Below are 13052 nucleotides of genomic sequence, written 5' to 3'. Positions count from 1 at the left end.
CTCTGCCCAGGAGGAAACCGAGATAAAAAGGAGGGGCCAGCAGGCTTGGTTACAAAGTCCACGTGGCAGAGGGAGGGACGGGCCTGACGTCCTTGCACGGTGCGGTCACGGGCAGCCCCCGAGACCACTGCCACTCTTCCTCTCAGGGTGAGGTCCTTGTCCCAGCCTAGAAGCAGGGTGGGCCCCGCGGGACAGCAGGGCTGGTGCCCACCTGTGCCAGGGAGGCTTGCCCCCCGCCTTGGCTACCCACTCTGGGCCCGCCCACCACCACAGGGCCCAGGAGGCCTGGCACCCAGTGACGAAGGCCCCGCCTCCCGCCCTCCTCCTGGACCTTGATCCTGGGCAGAAAGTCCACAGCAGGGATGGGGTGGAGGCCCCAGCACCTCCCCTGGACTCTGGTCCCAAAGGAGCTGTTCTCCATCCAGCAAGTAGAGGGAAAGGGACCGACAGACAGCCTGGCACATGGGGGACTCCCGGGCAGGCAATGCCAGAGCTGTCATGGACAGGCAGGGAGGGACTGAGGGGCACAGGGCAGACTGGCAGGCAGGGAAGGGACCCCAGCTGTTCCATACAGCACAGGCCCCAACGAGGGCCAGTGCCCTGCACTGGGCAGCAACATGTGGTGGGCCAGAGAGGGTCACGCTCATATCCAGGAAGCAGTCCAGCACCCAGGAAGGAGGGGACAGAGGCCATCAGGGGACGACGCGGAGGGGCTACCTGCAGCAGGCTGGGGGCAGCCAGGCCCAGGCTGCCCTGCGCTCCCGGCGGGGTTCATCATTCCCAGACTGCCAACCACACCCCCGGCTCACGCGGCTCCCCACCAGCAGACCTGGAACCCAGCTGCCTGGCGGGGGCAGGCCGGAGGAGCCCAGCCAGCTGACAGATCTCCTGAACCCCTCTAGGAAGACCCCTGCTCACGCCCACATGGGCATCACCTCCCGGGACCCCTGGCAGGGGCCATAACCTCCTGGAGAGGGTCCACCCATTCTCTCCACCATAACTCCACAGTCCACCCAGCAAACTCCTATTCATCCTTCAAAGCCCAACTGCGGCATCACCTGTGGGGCTTCCCCGACTGCCTTCCCCAGCAACTTTCAGTGAAGCAATGGGAGCGTGCAAGACGGGGTCCACACAGCCCAACTCTGGGGGGCCTGCACTCGCCCTGGGGAACAGGCTGTGTGCCCTGTAAGCGCCAGACGCGGGGAAGCGAGGGGGGCCTTGAGAGGAGCTTGAAGAAACAAGGCTGCGGGCCCCACACTGATGCAGGCCTGGCCTCCACCGGAGCAGCGGGGAGCCATGGAAGGTTCCAGGCAGGGGAGGACAGAGCTCAGGGACAGAAGGAGCTGACCTGGCCGTGGATGGTGTCCAGCATGAGGTGACCCACTCATCTGTGCACCCCCTGTCCTGTCACCCCCACTCTTAGGGACCACCATGTCCTCACCCAGAGTGCTTTCACATAACACTCCCGCTGGGGCGACCCTGCTCCTGGCAGGCTCAGAGGTCGTGTCTTCTGGACCCGGGACTCTGGCCCCTCACCTAGTTCCCGTCCCACTCAACCAAGGAGGGGTAGAGCCATTTCCTGAGGAGCTGGTCCCCAGCTGGGCCACCAGCCCATCAGAACAGAGCCAAGGAGGTAGACACAGGGGCCTCCACTACCAGTGGGCGCAGGCAGGCCCAGAGAGGAGCAGGGACCTGCCCCCGCCACACAGCCCAGAACTGGCCCCACCCCACCCCAGGCTGCACCCTATCCTGAGCAGGGCAGGGCCAGGGGGCTGAGGAAGCTGTGGCACCCATGTCAAGTGCACTCAGAGCCACCGTAAAGTTGGGTGGCCAGAGGCATGTGAAGGAGGCCAACCGGAGGACAGAGACCAGGTGGGGACGGTGGGCTCAGCCCCCAGAGACCAGGTGGGGACGGTGGGCTCGGCCCCAGAGACCAGGTGGGGACGGTGGGCTCGGCCCCAGAGCTTGCCTTCGCCCAGTCTAGCGCTCACCTCTGGTGCGGACGCACTGGCCCCACACAGGGGCCCTCCCCATAGAGAGTGGAGCTCAAGGGACAGCTGGCACACGTGGCCACCACAGCCAGTGACACGCTGCCCGATGCCTGGCCCTATCAGGGAGCATGTGGCTGGCAAGGCCGGGTGGGTCCAGCCCGCGCCAGGACACAGCCCTCACGGTGCAGTGCCACTGGGGTCAGGCATTGGGTCTTTCTGGTCACTCCGGAAGTAGAACGAGCTCTCGGACGCCTGTGCTGCGAGTGCAGGGGCCACCTCAGCCAGGCCCTGCCCTCAGGAAGCCTCGGAACGGTGGCCACACACTGCAGCCCACTCCTGCCAAGCCCTGCCCTACCAGCCGGGCCTCAAAGCCGAGCACAGGTGTGGTCACCACGGTACCAGGAGGGACCTGGGTGGCAGCAAGGTAGACGGCAGGACTCAGACCCTGGGGCCAGTCTCAAGCCGTGGCCACCACCGGTGCTGTCCACTGTGCACAGGGACGGGGATGCCGAGGACACCGAGAGTCCTGGAAGGGAAGGGAGCATCCACGGGCATCAGGGAAGGGAGGGGACCCAGGGCTAGCAGCGAGTTCCTCTGACTGCAGTGACTCTAGCCCCTAGGGCTGTCACCACCTGACCTCTGCAGGGCCAGCACAGACACTTGGGCTACACGGTCAGTCATGGGCTACTCAGAGCCCTGCTCCCGCCCCCGCATCCTGGAGCCTGCTGGATCAGTAACCTCGATACCGCCCCACGCCAAACCCCCGGCTTTGAACTCCACGGGGTTTATCCGCGGTAGCTGCAGGATTTACACACGGCCTGGCCCTGGCCCAACTCACTCTCCCTCCCCTCGGTGCTGGAGGGCCATACTTGGGATGGCCACGGCCTCGACTGACATGGTCAGCACCAGCCCCGTGCCCTAGGGCAGTCAGGGAAACGGAGGCCCAGACAGACAGATGATCGTTGGTGCAGGGCAGCTGGGGCAGGCTCTGGGCACTCCCAGAAGCGGGGCTCAGGCTGAGGGCTCCCCTTCATCCCCAGTTAATGGAGCCTGTCTCAGAAGAAGTCAGGGCCAAGGTTGTCACGAAGGGTGGACTTGGGCTTGGGCAGGGAGCACTCCACACAGGCAGCCCTCACACCTCACACCCAGACCCTAGGGATTGACCCAAGCACCTCAGGGTCCCATTCCCCAGCCCTGAAGCCTGGTCTCCACCATGGTCCTTGGGGCCCCTGGGGACAGCCGCTCCCACGTCATCCCATGCTCAGCCCTGGACATCCTTCCCAGCCTGGGCTTCGACTCTCTTAACCACTGCTCTGTTTGCCCCCTGCCCCACAGACCCCAGGACCCTTCCCTGATGCCATGGGCCCCCAGGCCTTGAGATGGGTGGGGGGAACTGGTGGAAGGAATCTACCCGGGATCAGGCCAAGGTTCTGAGGGCCAGGGTGGGCTGAGGTGCAGGGCAGGGCAGTGGTTGGGGAGACTGAGCCAACCCGGGCATGGGGAGTGGGCTGAAAAAGAGTCCTCTCCCTCCCATGTGCAGGGAGTCTCTGGTCAGGAAGGGTGAAGACCCCCAGGCTGGCCCAGGACATTCCTAAGCCTCCAAGAGGCCACTGGGAGCTCCCACCCCACCCTCGCTGACCAGTGAGCTGCCAGAGAGGCAATGAGGACCACCTCCTCAAGCCCCCTGCCTCCAATCTACCTCCATCTGGAGTGTCACCACACAGGGCCTCGGTACCCAGCCCGCCCAGCCTCCCTCCCACCCCAACAATGCTGCTGGCTCTGCCCACCCCCGCCCCCCCACCTCAACCTCCAGGCTGGCCTCTGGGCCGTGGTCTGGCTGTACCTGCCACAGGGTGTCCTGCCCCCACCTGCTGCAACCCCGCTCTTGTGGCAAGGCCCACACTGGAAGGCTGACAGGGGCCTCTTCCTGTGCTGCCCCTCTCCTGTGGGAGGCGAGACAGGCCAGTGCCTGATGGGTGCTCTCAACCCACAACCCACAGTGGACACAGCTGCAGGCAGGCCTGGTCCGCCTCTGGAAGGGCTCCTGGCCACTGCGCCTGCCCCCAGCCCCACAGGGCACGTGTGTGCATACATGTGTGCACGTGTGCTGGGGCGGGGACCACAGTGATGACCGAGTCCCTGCCCTGTCCTGAGGACCCGGTGTGGCCAGCCCCACCTGCTCCTCCCCCAGGTCCCTCTGGAGCCTGCTGCCAGACACCTGGCCTTGGTGGCATGAGCTGCCCCAGCCCCTGCTGCTCATCCACCTGCAGCTATGCAGGGGACGGGGGTCTTCTAGCCCACCTGCCCCCACAGTGCAGGATGACCCTGGAGTGAGATCGGGGTCTCCACTCCCTGGAGGGCCTGGGCGGGGGGGGGGGGGGGGGGGGAGAAGGGGACAAGACTCCTAGGGCCAGGAGTCAGCCTTCATAGGTGTCCCCACTCTTGACACAACACACCAGGTGGAGTTCATGGGGGTTCCCGGGGAACCTGGCAGGCGCAGCCCCACCGGCAGGTGGGCAGCTTCTGAGGATGCCCCAGAGGCGGGAGGAGCTGGGGAACAGACCCCACCCCAGCCAGGTCTGGCCGAGCACAGCGCTGGGCCCAGGCCTGTGACAGCAACTTACTGAGCAAAAGCAGAACCGCGCAGAGGCAGGACACCAGGGCACGAGGACCGACACAACCCACCTAGGGCTGTCTCCCTCCGCCAGGTGGCCTGCCTCTGTGAAGCTCCTGGGGCGTCCTGAAAGCTAAGTCCCCAGGACACAGCAGGTGCCCACTGCCCACGGGCCACTGGGATCCTCATGGGGGCAGGCAGGTCCTGGGCAAGTTGCTAGAAACGCAGGAGGACGGGGCTGACAGAACTGGCAGGAGCCCCCAGGTCCAGAAGGAGTGAGAGGGCCTCCCCCCGCCCCGCTGCCCCCCTGCAGGGGAATGGGGCACAGCCCAGCTCCTGGCCAGGCCACAAGCAGGATTCGAACTCAGCAAGGGCGCGTGCGTGTGCACGCATCCACGCCTGTGCACGCTGGGCCTGCGTGCGTGTGCGTGTCCCCTCGCTCCCCCACGCGGCCTGGGCCAATTTTATCTAGCTGCTTTCCGCTCCGTTTCACGCTCGTTCAGCTGCTGAGCTAGACGATTGCTTTGTAACTCTAGGGTGCAATTTCCCTGTCTGTGAGGCGCTGGGGCACAACTGCTCAGAACATCTCGCACCAGACGCGGGTGGGTGTGCAGGCGCCCAGCCCTCGCCCCCCAACTCCTCGACCCCAGGGACAGTCCCTGCAGTGGGGTGGGGCTGGTCCCAGGAGCCTGGCAGGGACCAGAGCTTCTGTGGCAGGTTGACGGCCCCCACCAAGGGGCTGCTATTTGCAGACACCCTCTCCTTCTCCCATCTGTTCCCATCCTGGATGGCACCAGAGGGCCTCAGGTCAGTTTTGGTTCAACACTGCAGACTGGCCCCATACCGACCCAAGCCTGTGGCCCAGGGAGAACCTAGCTGCAGGCCTTGCCTTCAGAAAGGGGGAGAGACACCCCATGCACAGAGCTCCCTGAACTCCCAGCCAGCCTGCTCAGCACCCCACAGGAGCAAGGAGTGCTCCATTTTACAAATGCAGATAGCCAGGGTCGTTGTCAGAGCTGCCTGTCCCTCAGGGATGTGGGGGACGTTGTGGTCACTCACTCCAGAGCTGAGGAGCGTATGAGAAAGGAGGAGGGAGAAGGATGCCAGGACTGCACCCTACAGGACGGCCATGCTGGGGCAGGCAGGCAGGGGGGAGAGAGGGACTGGCCCCTTCCCCACCCAGCAGGCCATCCATGAAACTGACCTGCCTACTGCACGTGGGGACAAAGGCCTGGAAGGTGAGTCCCAGTGGACATTGGCTCCCACCGGCCATAGACCAGATACTCAGACTCGAGAGCTGACCCCCCTGCCTATCCTGGATCTGGCCAATGGCCAGTTCCCACGGAAATTAGCCAGCCAATGGGACACCTCAGGGCCCTGGCTCACAAATTTCAAGCCTAGCAGAGAAGAGGAGGGCAGGTCTTGACTTGTCCTGGCCCCGAGCCAGTTGGGAGCCCCTGCCCTGCATCTGCCGAGACAGCTGGGCCAGGCCAGGCCCAGAAGCCCTCTTCTCAACCAGGCCATGCTTGCCCTCAAGACCCCATCCCTGAAATACTCCAACCATGGTAAGACCACACACTACCTAAGAAGGTAGTGCCCAGCAGCCCCCTGGCTCTGGTGGACCTGCTAGGCTTCCACCCCACCCCCAGCAGCATCCCCCGGACAGGTGAGTTCTGTCCCATCCCTCCAGACACAGAGCCCCAGGGCATGCACAGCCAGCTCTCAGAATGGGGGTGCACAGGCTGCAACACCCACCCTGCACCCACACAAATTCCACAAACCCTCTGGGCATCCTTTTCCAAAAAAGAAAACAAAGATCACCAACTATAACCACCCCACAGCCACAGAGGGGCTGGGACAGGGCCCCTCACAGGCAGTCCGTGGGGCCTCCCGGAGGAAGCAGGCCTTGCCACAGGCCCTGAAGGACAGGCACAGCTGAAAGAGCTGTCTGGGCACTGGTGGAGCTGGGAGCTGGGAGCCGGCCCACTGCAGCCTCCCATGTGATCAGGCTGTCGGCCCAGCTCTGAACCCCACACACCCTAGGACTCGGGAGCCACATGCACCCTAGGCTGTGTGCAGGGCTCCCCTCCCTCCCCAGCCCTCCCTGTGGGCCCAGCTTGCCTGGCCCACATTTGGACCACATACTCAGACCCCGGCACAGTGGTCAGCCCCAGGCTGGCAAGGCCATGGCTCCCATCAGGCCAGCATATGAGGGCCATTTTTCTCGCCCTAACACTTCCGAAGTCAACAAACAGAGCCCCCTCCAAAGTTCACCAAAACAAACACCCAATCGGCATGCCCAGGGCCCAGCCACGAACTGCCTCGTCAGGCCCGAGCTGGACGCCAAGCCCAGCCTTCAGAGAGTCACGTGACCCTGTTATTTCGGGAGGCCCCGGAATGTGCTCTATTTTGGGTCCCAAGGGCTCTGATGTTACCAGAAGCCCCTTACCCAGCCAGGTCCCTGAGTGTCCCCCTGGAGAAGGCCTGTAGCTTTGCTTCTGCTTCTGGCCACCTGGTGCCCCCACAAGCAAATGCACCACTAGCAGCTGAGGGCCTGGTGTGGGCTGACCCCTCTAAACTTTGCAAGCTCAGCCTTCAAGTCCCACCATCCAAGCTGAGGCCAGCCTGGGCCATCTCCCCAATGGGCATGAAGCAAGGCCGGCCCTGGGCAGCAGGGCCAGGAAGCAAGGGCTGCCTCAGGCAAATTCCCCAGCCTCACTTTCCTTCCAGATTCATCCCACACTGATGGGCTCAGTGGCAGCAGCTGGGATACTCCCTGGCCCACCAAGCCCCTTGGTGATTCTGAGAAGAAGCCCTCTTGGCCCCAGACCCCCAAAGTGGTCAGGCAGCTGAACGGGACAGTGGAGACTTTCCAGCAGCTCCAGGTCTGATGGGGCAGCCAGTGGGTCCTGGACAAGCCAGGCCCTCTGACACTCACCCCCCATGAGGGATTAGGCTGTGTTGACAAAAGGGCTTAGGCAAGTAGCCGCTTAAATGGACCTTCAACTGCATTGGACTTCAGAGCCGGTCACAAGCTTAGGAAAAAATAAAATGTAATCAGAGCCCAGGACTCTCCACTCAGCCTGGGGGTATGGGCTGCCTGGGAGGTGACCAGCTGGGCCCACAGAGCTGCCACTTCACGAACACAAGACTCCCAGGCACCTCGTGGATAGAACAGTTCACCGAAGCCCATGGGGAACCTTGGAGGTACACCCTCTGCTCTTCATAGAGACTCCAACACAGCCACCCTAGAGCCTGGGCACCCTCAGCGCCAGGCCCACACGTGCCAACTAATAGGACTAGCTGTGGCCCTTCTGGGGCATTAGGGAGAAGGACTTGTTCTCTTCCCAAGAATTAGCCAAAGTGCAGCCAGGCCCTGGCCATGTCCAGGGGCCAGAAGCTGAGCTGAGCACACATTCCTGCTCTGGAAGGGTCCTCTGGCAAGCCCAGTTCTATGAGCACATGTGTGTACAAGAGCTTTCGTGGAGTAAAAGGAGATGTCCCCAGACCGGTTCCCATGGGCCCTGCAGTGGCTGTCCCTCAGCACCATGCACAGACATCCCCAGCTGGGGACTCCAATACAAACCCACCACTCAGCACCTTAGCTGGACTTCTCCCAACCAGTTTTCTCATCTGCAAAATGGGCATGAATGCCTAGCCCCTCAGGCTGGACCTCGTGCTCACTCACCCACTCTATTCTACTTCTGTTGGGAAGTAAGTCTTCTCAGATCTGACACACTTGGAACCTCCCGCCCCAGTCACCCTGTAGCAGGCCTGTCCTGAACCACAGGCCAGGTGCTCAGACCAGCTCCCTCAAAACCCTAGGGGGCTGACCTCTCAATAGCACCAAATGTCCCTGCAGCCATGCTGGGTGCTAAGCAACTCCCAGGGTGGCCAAACTGCACCCCACCCCCACACCCTCGCTGTAGGGGGTGGGCAGGCAGAAGGGGCAACGGTCATGGGGTTTGGTTCATAATCAGTTGTCTTAATTTCCATTCGGCACAAATCCTTCACCAGCCTGACAGCCTGGCTGCCGTCCCCACACCAAATTAATGTCCTTCCCAGAGATCATTTATAAAGCCCCCTGCTTCTCACTGGCTCCCAAACCCTAGGGAAAGCAATGAGTGGGGGCCTCTGACTATGCCCACTCCTCGGAGCTAGGACCAGGGCCTGGAGTAGGCAGGCAGCCTGGGGCTGGAAACTGCTGGGCAGGATGGCAGCAAGAGGACAGGAAAGCTGACCCTCCTGCCTCTGGGCTGTCCTCCCTGATGTGGGGCTAGCCAGTACTGGAGAACAGCTGGGGGTGCCAGAGTGAGGGGCCCCAGTTCTGAATTTGAAGTCCCTGTGATCCTGGATCCTGGGTGACCGTACCCACCGGCCTGGGCAACTATGGGGGAGAAAGGGGTGTCAGCTAGCTTTCCAACGGACACACACCCAGGGGCCAGCGGCCTGCTGGAACGGGCGGCTGTCCCACGGGGCAAGCAGCGCAGAGGCCACTCCGGGCCCAGCGCGCCACCCCGTCTGGGTGCCAAGGAGGCCGAGAGCCCTCGAGCGAGCTCAGAAGTTGGTCCTCCGGCTGAGGCCCGGTTCTTGCGCGGCCCGGTTGGTGCTGGGCGCTGGGCGCCGAGGGACGCGGGGACCGGGGCGCGTGGGGCGCAGAGCCCGCGCCGGTTCTGGGGGGTCCCCCCTCGTCCCGAGCGAACCTGCCGCCCCGCGAGCCCTCTGCCCACTCCCGCTCCGGGCAAGTGGGGCCCGGCACCCTCGCCCCCTCCCAACCCGCCCGCCCGGGCCCGGGAAAAGTTGCCCTGCGCCCACCCCTCCGGGCCCGGCGCCCGAACTCGCGGGAAGGCCGGGGGCGCAGGGCCGAGCCGGACGCCCCCGCCGCACCGCGCACGCGCCCCCGCCCGCCGGCCGCCCGGGCCCCGGCCCCGGCCCCCGCCCGGCCCCGCGGCGGCCAGCACTCACCGAGCGGCAGGAAATGTTTGGTGTCCATGTCTGCCGACTAACTCATGCCCTGCCGGCGCGGAGCTGCGGGAGGCAGCGCGGCGGCCCCCGGCGCGGCCGGCCCGGGCCCGGGCGGCGGGGAGCCGGCGGCGGCGGCGGCGGCGGCGGCGGCGCGCGGAGGCCGCGGCGCGGCGAGTTGTTGCAAAAGTCGCCCAACAATGTAAACTACTTGTGCCTGCGCGCCGCCGAGCGCGCGCCCGCCCGCCCGCGCCCCCGCCGCCGCGCGCCCGCGCCCCGCTCCGGCCCGGCCTGCAGCGGGGGGGCGGCGGGGGGCCCGCGACGGGCGCGGACCCGGCGCAGCGCCGCCGCCGCCGCCGCTCGCCCCCGCCTGCCCGCAGCCGACGCGCGCCCCCGCTCCGCCGCCCGCGCCGCCCCGCGATCGCCGCCCGGCGCCGAGTTGCGAGCGCCCTGCAAACTTGCAAGTTTGCCTCCGCCAGGGGTTCCCGGGAGCCGCGGGCAGGCGGCGCGGGAGGAGGGCGGGGCGGGCGGCGCGGCGGGGCGGGAGCAGAATTCCCTCCCTGGCCTGCCAAAAAAAACCGCGGCCCGGCGGCGGCGGAGGAGGCGGAGGAGGCGGAGGAGGAGGAGGAGAGCGGGGCCGGGAGCCCAACGACCATTGTCTGCAGCGGCCACACAAAGAGGCCGGCCGTGGCCGCGCGGGGATCCCGGCTGGCCCAGCAGACGCCCTGCGGAGAGCACCGAACCAGCGCAGGCAGAGCAACCGGCAGACGCGTGGGGAAACTGAGGCACAGAGGGGTGATGAGCCCCGACGTCAGTGACCTGGCGACTCCGGGGAAGCTGGTCAGCTTTGGACGTCCCGGCCCACCCCACACATACACACTTGCAGCCGAAGGGCACCCAGTCCCTCACCACTGAGGGACCCGCAGGCCGGCTGGGCAGCCGGAGGGGGCCTCACACTGCACCTCCATATTGGCCCTGACACCTCCAGAACCCTCCTCAAAGGCGCTGCTGACGACTTGGACGTTGACTTTGTGGCCCATGGCTATTTTTATACCATGGGTAGTTCTCTGCCCTGACTTTTAAATTCATGATTTGTTTGTTTAAAAAAACGAAAGGAAGCACTCCTGCCCTGGGACAGCTTGGGCCTCCTCCCGCCGCCGTCTTGGGCGGCTGGAATTCGGGTTTGGGTGTGAGCTACCTGCGCAGAGCCAAGCCAGCCTTCCTGAGCACGCGCACCGCCTCTGGCCTGCTGCGCCAGGCTGGCCAAGGCGCCCCGCCTCCCTGGCCCCGAACCCCAGCTCACTGCTGCCAGTCCTACACCCAGCTCGGAGAGGGCACAGCGGCTCACCAAAGTCAGCCAGCTGCACATGGCAGCTGGATCCGGGGGTTCTGGTGCAGAAGAGGGCTACGAACACATGTGGATGGCCTGGAGATAGCCACAGTCTGACAAGGGAGAGGGTCCCAGGGGCGCTACTGCCACATGTGCCACCTCCCTTCTAGGCTTTACTGTCCTCCTCTGGGACATGGGACAGTAATAGGAGGACCCCTGTGTCCTGTCCTGGAAGGAACCCCTTGTTCCACTGGGGGCAGGAGCACCATGGGGTACACCTGGGAGAGTAAGCCTTGTTGGGGAGCCCAGGCCAGGTGGGCAGCCCTCCCAGTCTCCCCGGCGGCGCTCGGAGAGACTGCTCCCAATCTCTCTGCTGGCTTCTCCCTACCCCCGTCCCCTTGGACACACACACACACACACACACACACACACACACACCATCTGGCCAGACAGCCTGCCCCCCAGGACCCTCCCTCTAGCAGTGGACTTTACCTGTGGCCCTCACCAGCCGTCATCATCTCCGGTGGCACAGCCCATAGCCTACTGACCTCCTGTGGGCCTGGGAATGGGTCCACACCTGACCAAGAGTGGGGAAGAGCTGGCCTGCGCCTGATGGGCTCTGGGTGTGTGCTGCACACCAGGTGAGGCCTGTCCCCGTCGTCCCTAGACCAGCCCCTGGTGTGGCCCAGAACCCAGCCTCCCTGCCTGCATCAGACCTTGTAGCTCGTTGGGCACACATGGTGGGGGAGATAAGCCCCCAGTCCCTGACACCAGCTTCTCCTGGACAGGAGTGACTGATAAATCCTCTGGCAGCCTGTGGACAGTGGGCACGGCAGCATTTGAACCCATGGCCTGTGCTTAGAACCACTGGCCACCCAGGGTACCAGCTGGGTACACAGTGGTGCTGTGTACAGGCCTCACACTGTCCTCTCAGGGTGACCAGCAATACAGCACTGCCTTCCTGCCACGGCCTGTGGGCTCTGGACTGTGCACAGCTCACCCCCACGGAAGGGACGAGGATGGGTCTGGGGTGGGGAGAGGAAGAATGTGAATGATCCTGTTTTCCAAATATCTGCAGAACCCATACAGAGGCCTGACGTCGGGCACTCAGAGGAGGTGTAGCCACGATGGGTGAGGCAGGGTCAGACCCTAGGTCTGGCTCTCACCAGCCACGTGACCTCTGCACCTCAGTTTCCTCATCTGTAAGTGGGGACTGCCCCGCCCTCTCCCTGAGTCACTGGGTTGGCTAAACAGGCCGTGCAGGGACACTGGCACAGAGGAGGAGCTCCACAGGCGGCAGCTGTTTTATTACTGTTATGGGATGGGATGGGCAACTCACTCTCCTGGGAGCCACAGCCATGGCCTGGAAGGGCCAGGGACACCCACAGAAGCCGTGGTTGGAGCAGATAGGAAGCACTAGGGAACTAGGGACAGTGGCAGGAGGGCAAGGTCCATAAGCCAGCGGGCCCGTGGCTTTCTGATGGTTGGTCCTTGAGTTGGGTTTTGAAGGAGGGGTGTGTTTGTCGGTCGAGGCACCCCAGGGTGGCGGGGCAGTGGCCTGGAGGAGGATCAGAGCCGTGAGCAGCAAGCCTGGCCAGCCGCAGGTTGGAACATGCCAGAGAGTTGTGGGAAAGCTGGTCCCAGAGGCCTCCAAGGCTGGGCTACAGCATCTGAGGCCACCTTCTGAGAGTGCCTCCTGCTCCCACTGCACCCCTCCCCCAGCCTCACCCCTTGCTGCTGGAAAACTCAGCTGGAAACCAGCAGGCTGCCCAGGGAAGGCTGACGCCCCAGAGGGGCCTGCTGCTCCCAGGAACCCATGAAGAGTGGGGAGTCCGCGAGGCCCAGCACCCTGCAGGCTGGGTTCAAAGCCAACCTGGGTGTCCACAGCCTCGTCTTCCCTGTCCAGAGCACAGGGATCGTGGTGCCCAGGGAGCCCGAGCTGGCTGCCGGAAGGGGCCCCACCAGACACAGGTCCACGGTGTGGGCATGACAGGGCTGCTGGTCATTTCTGCAGCCACTATTTCCCACTCTCCCCCCAGTTTGCGCTCTTGTGTGCTAATGATCCCACACAAACCCTCCGGGAACAGTGGCTGCCCTTTGGGAGTAGCCAGGTCCAAACTAACCATGGAAAAACCTACCATGTGCCTCCGAAGCC

The 13052-nt window shown here is 64.4% G+C and overlaps 1 protein-coding gene across 1 annotated transcript in view; it reads right to left on the bottom strand.

Annotated features, from left to right (window-relative positions):
* Positions 1-9682, bottom strand: part of Rxra (retinoid X receptor alpha) — a 93281-nt gene extending 83599 nt beyond the window's left edge. The window contains exon 1 of the mRNA XM_071601134.1: positions 9571-9682. Within this exon, the coding sequence (XP_071457235.1) occupies positions 9571-9598 (28 nt within the window). The 5' untranslated portion in view covers positions 9599-9682. The remainder of the gene's footprint in view (positions 1-9570) is intronic.
* Positions 9683-13052: the final 3370 nt, after the last annotated feature.

The sequence above is a fragment of the Marmota flaviventris genome, chromosome 13 (assembly GCF_047511675.1).
Source record: "Marmota flaviventris isolate mMarFla1 chromosome 13, mMarFla1.hap1, whole genome shotgun sequence".
NCBI classification, from domain to species: domain Eukaryota; kingdom Metazoa; phylum Chordata; class Mammalia; order Rodentia; family Sciuridae; genus Marmota; species Marmota flaviventris.
This window is presented reverse-complemented; position numbering and strand designations above follow the sequence as displayed.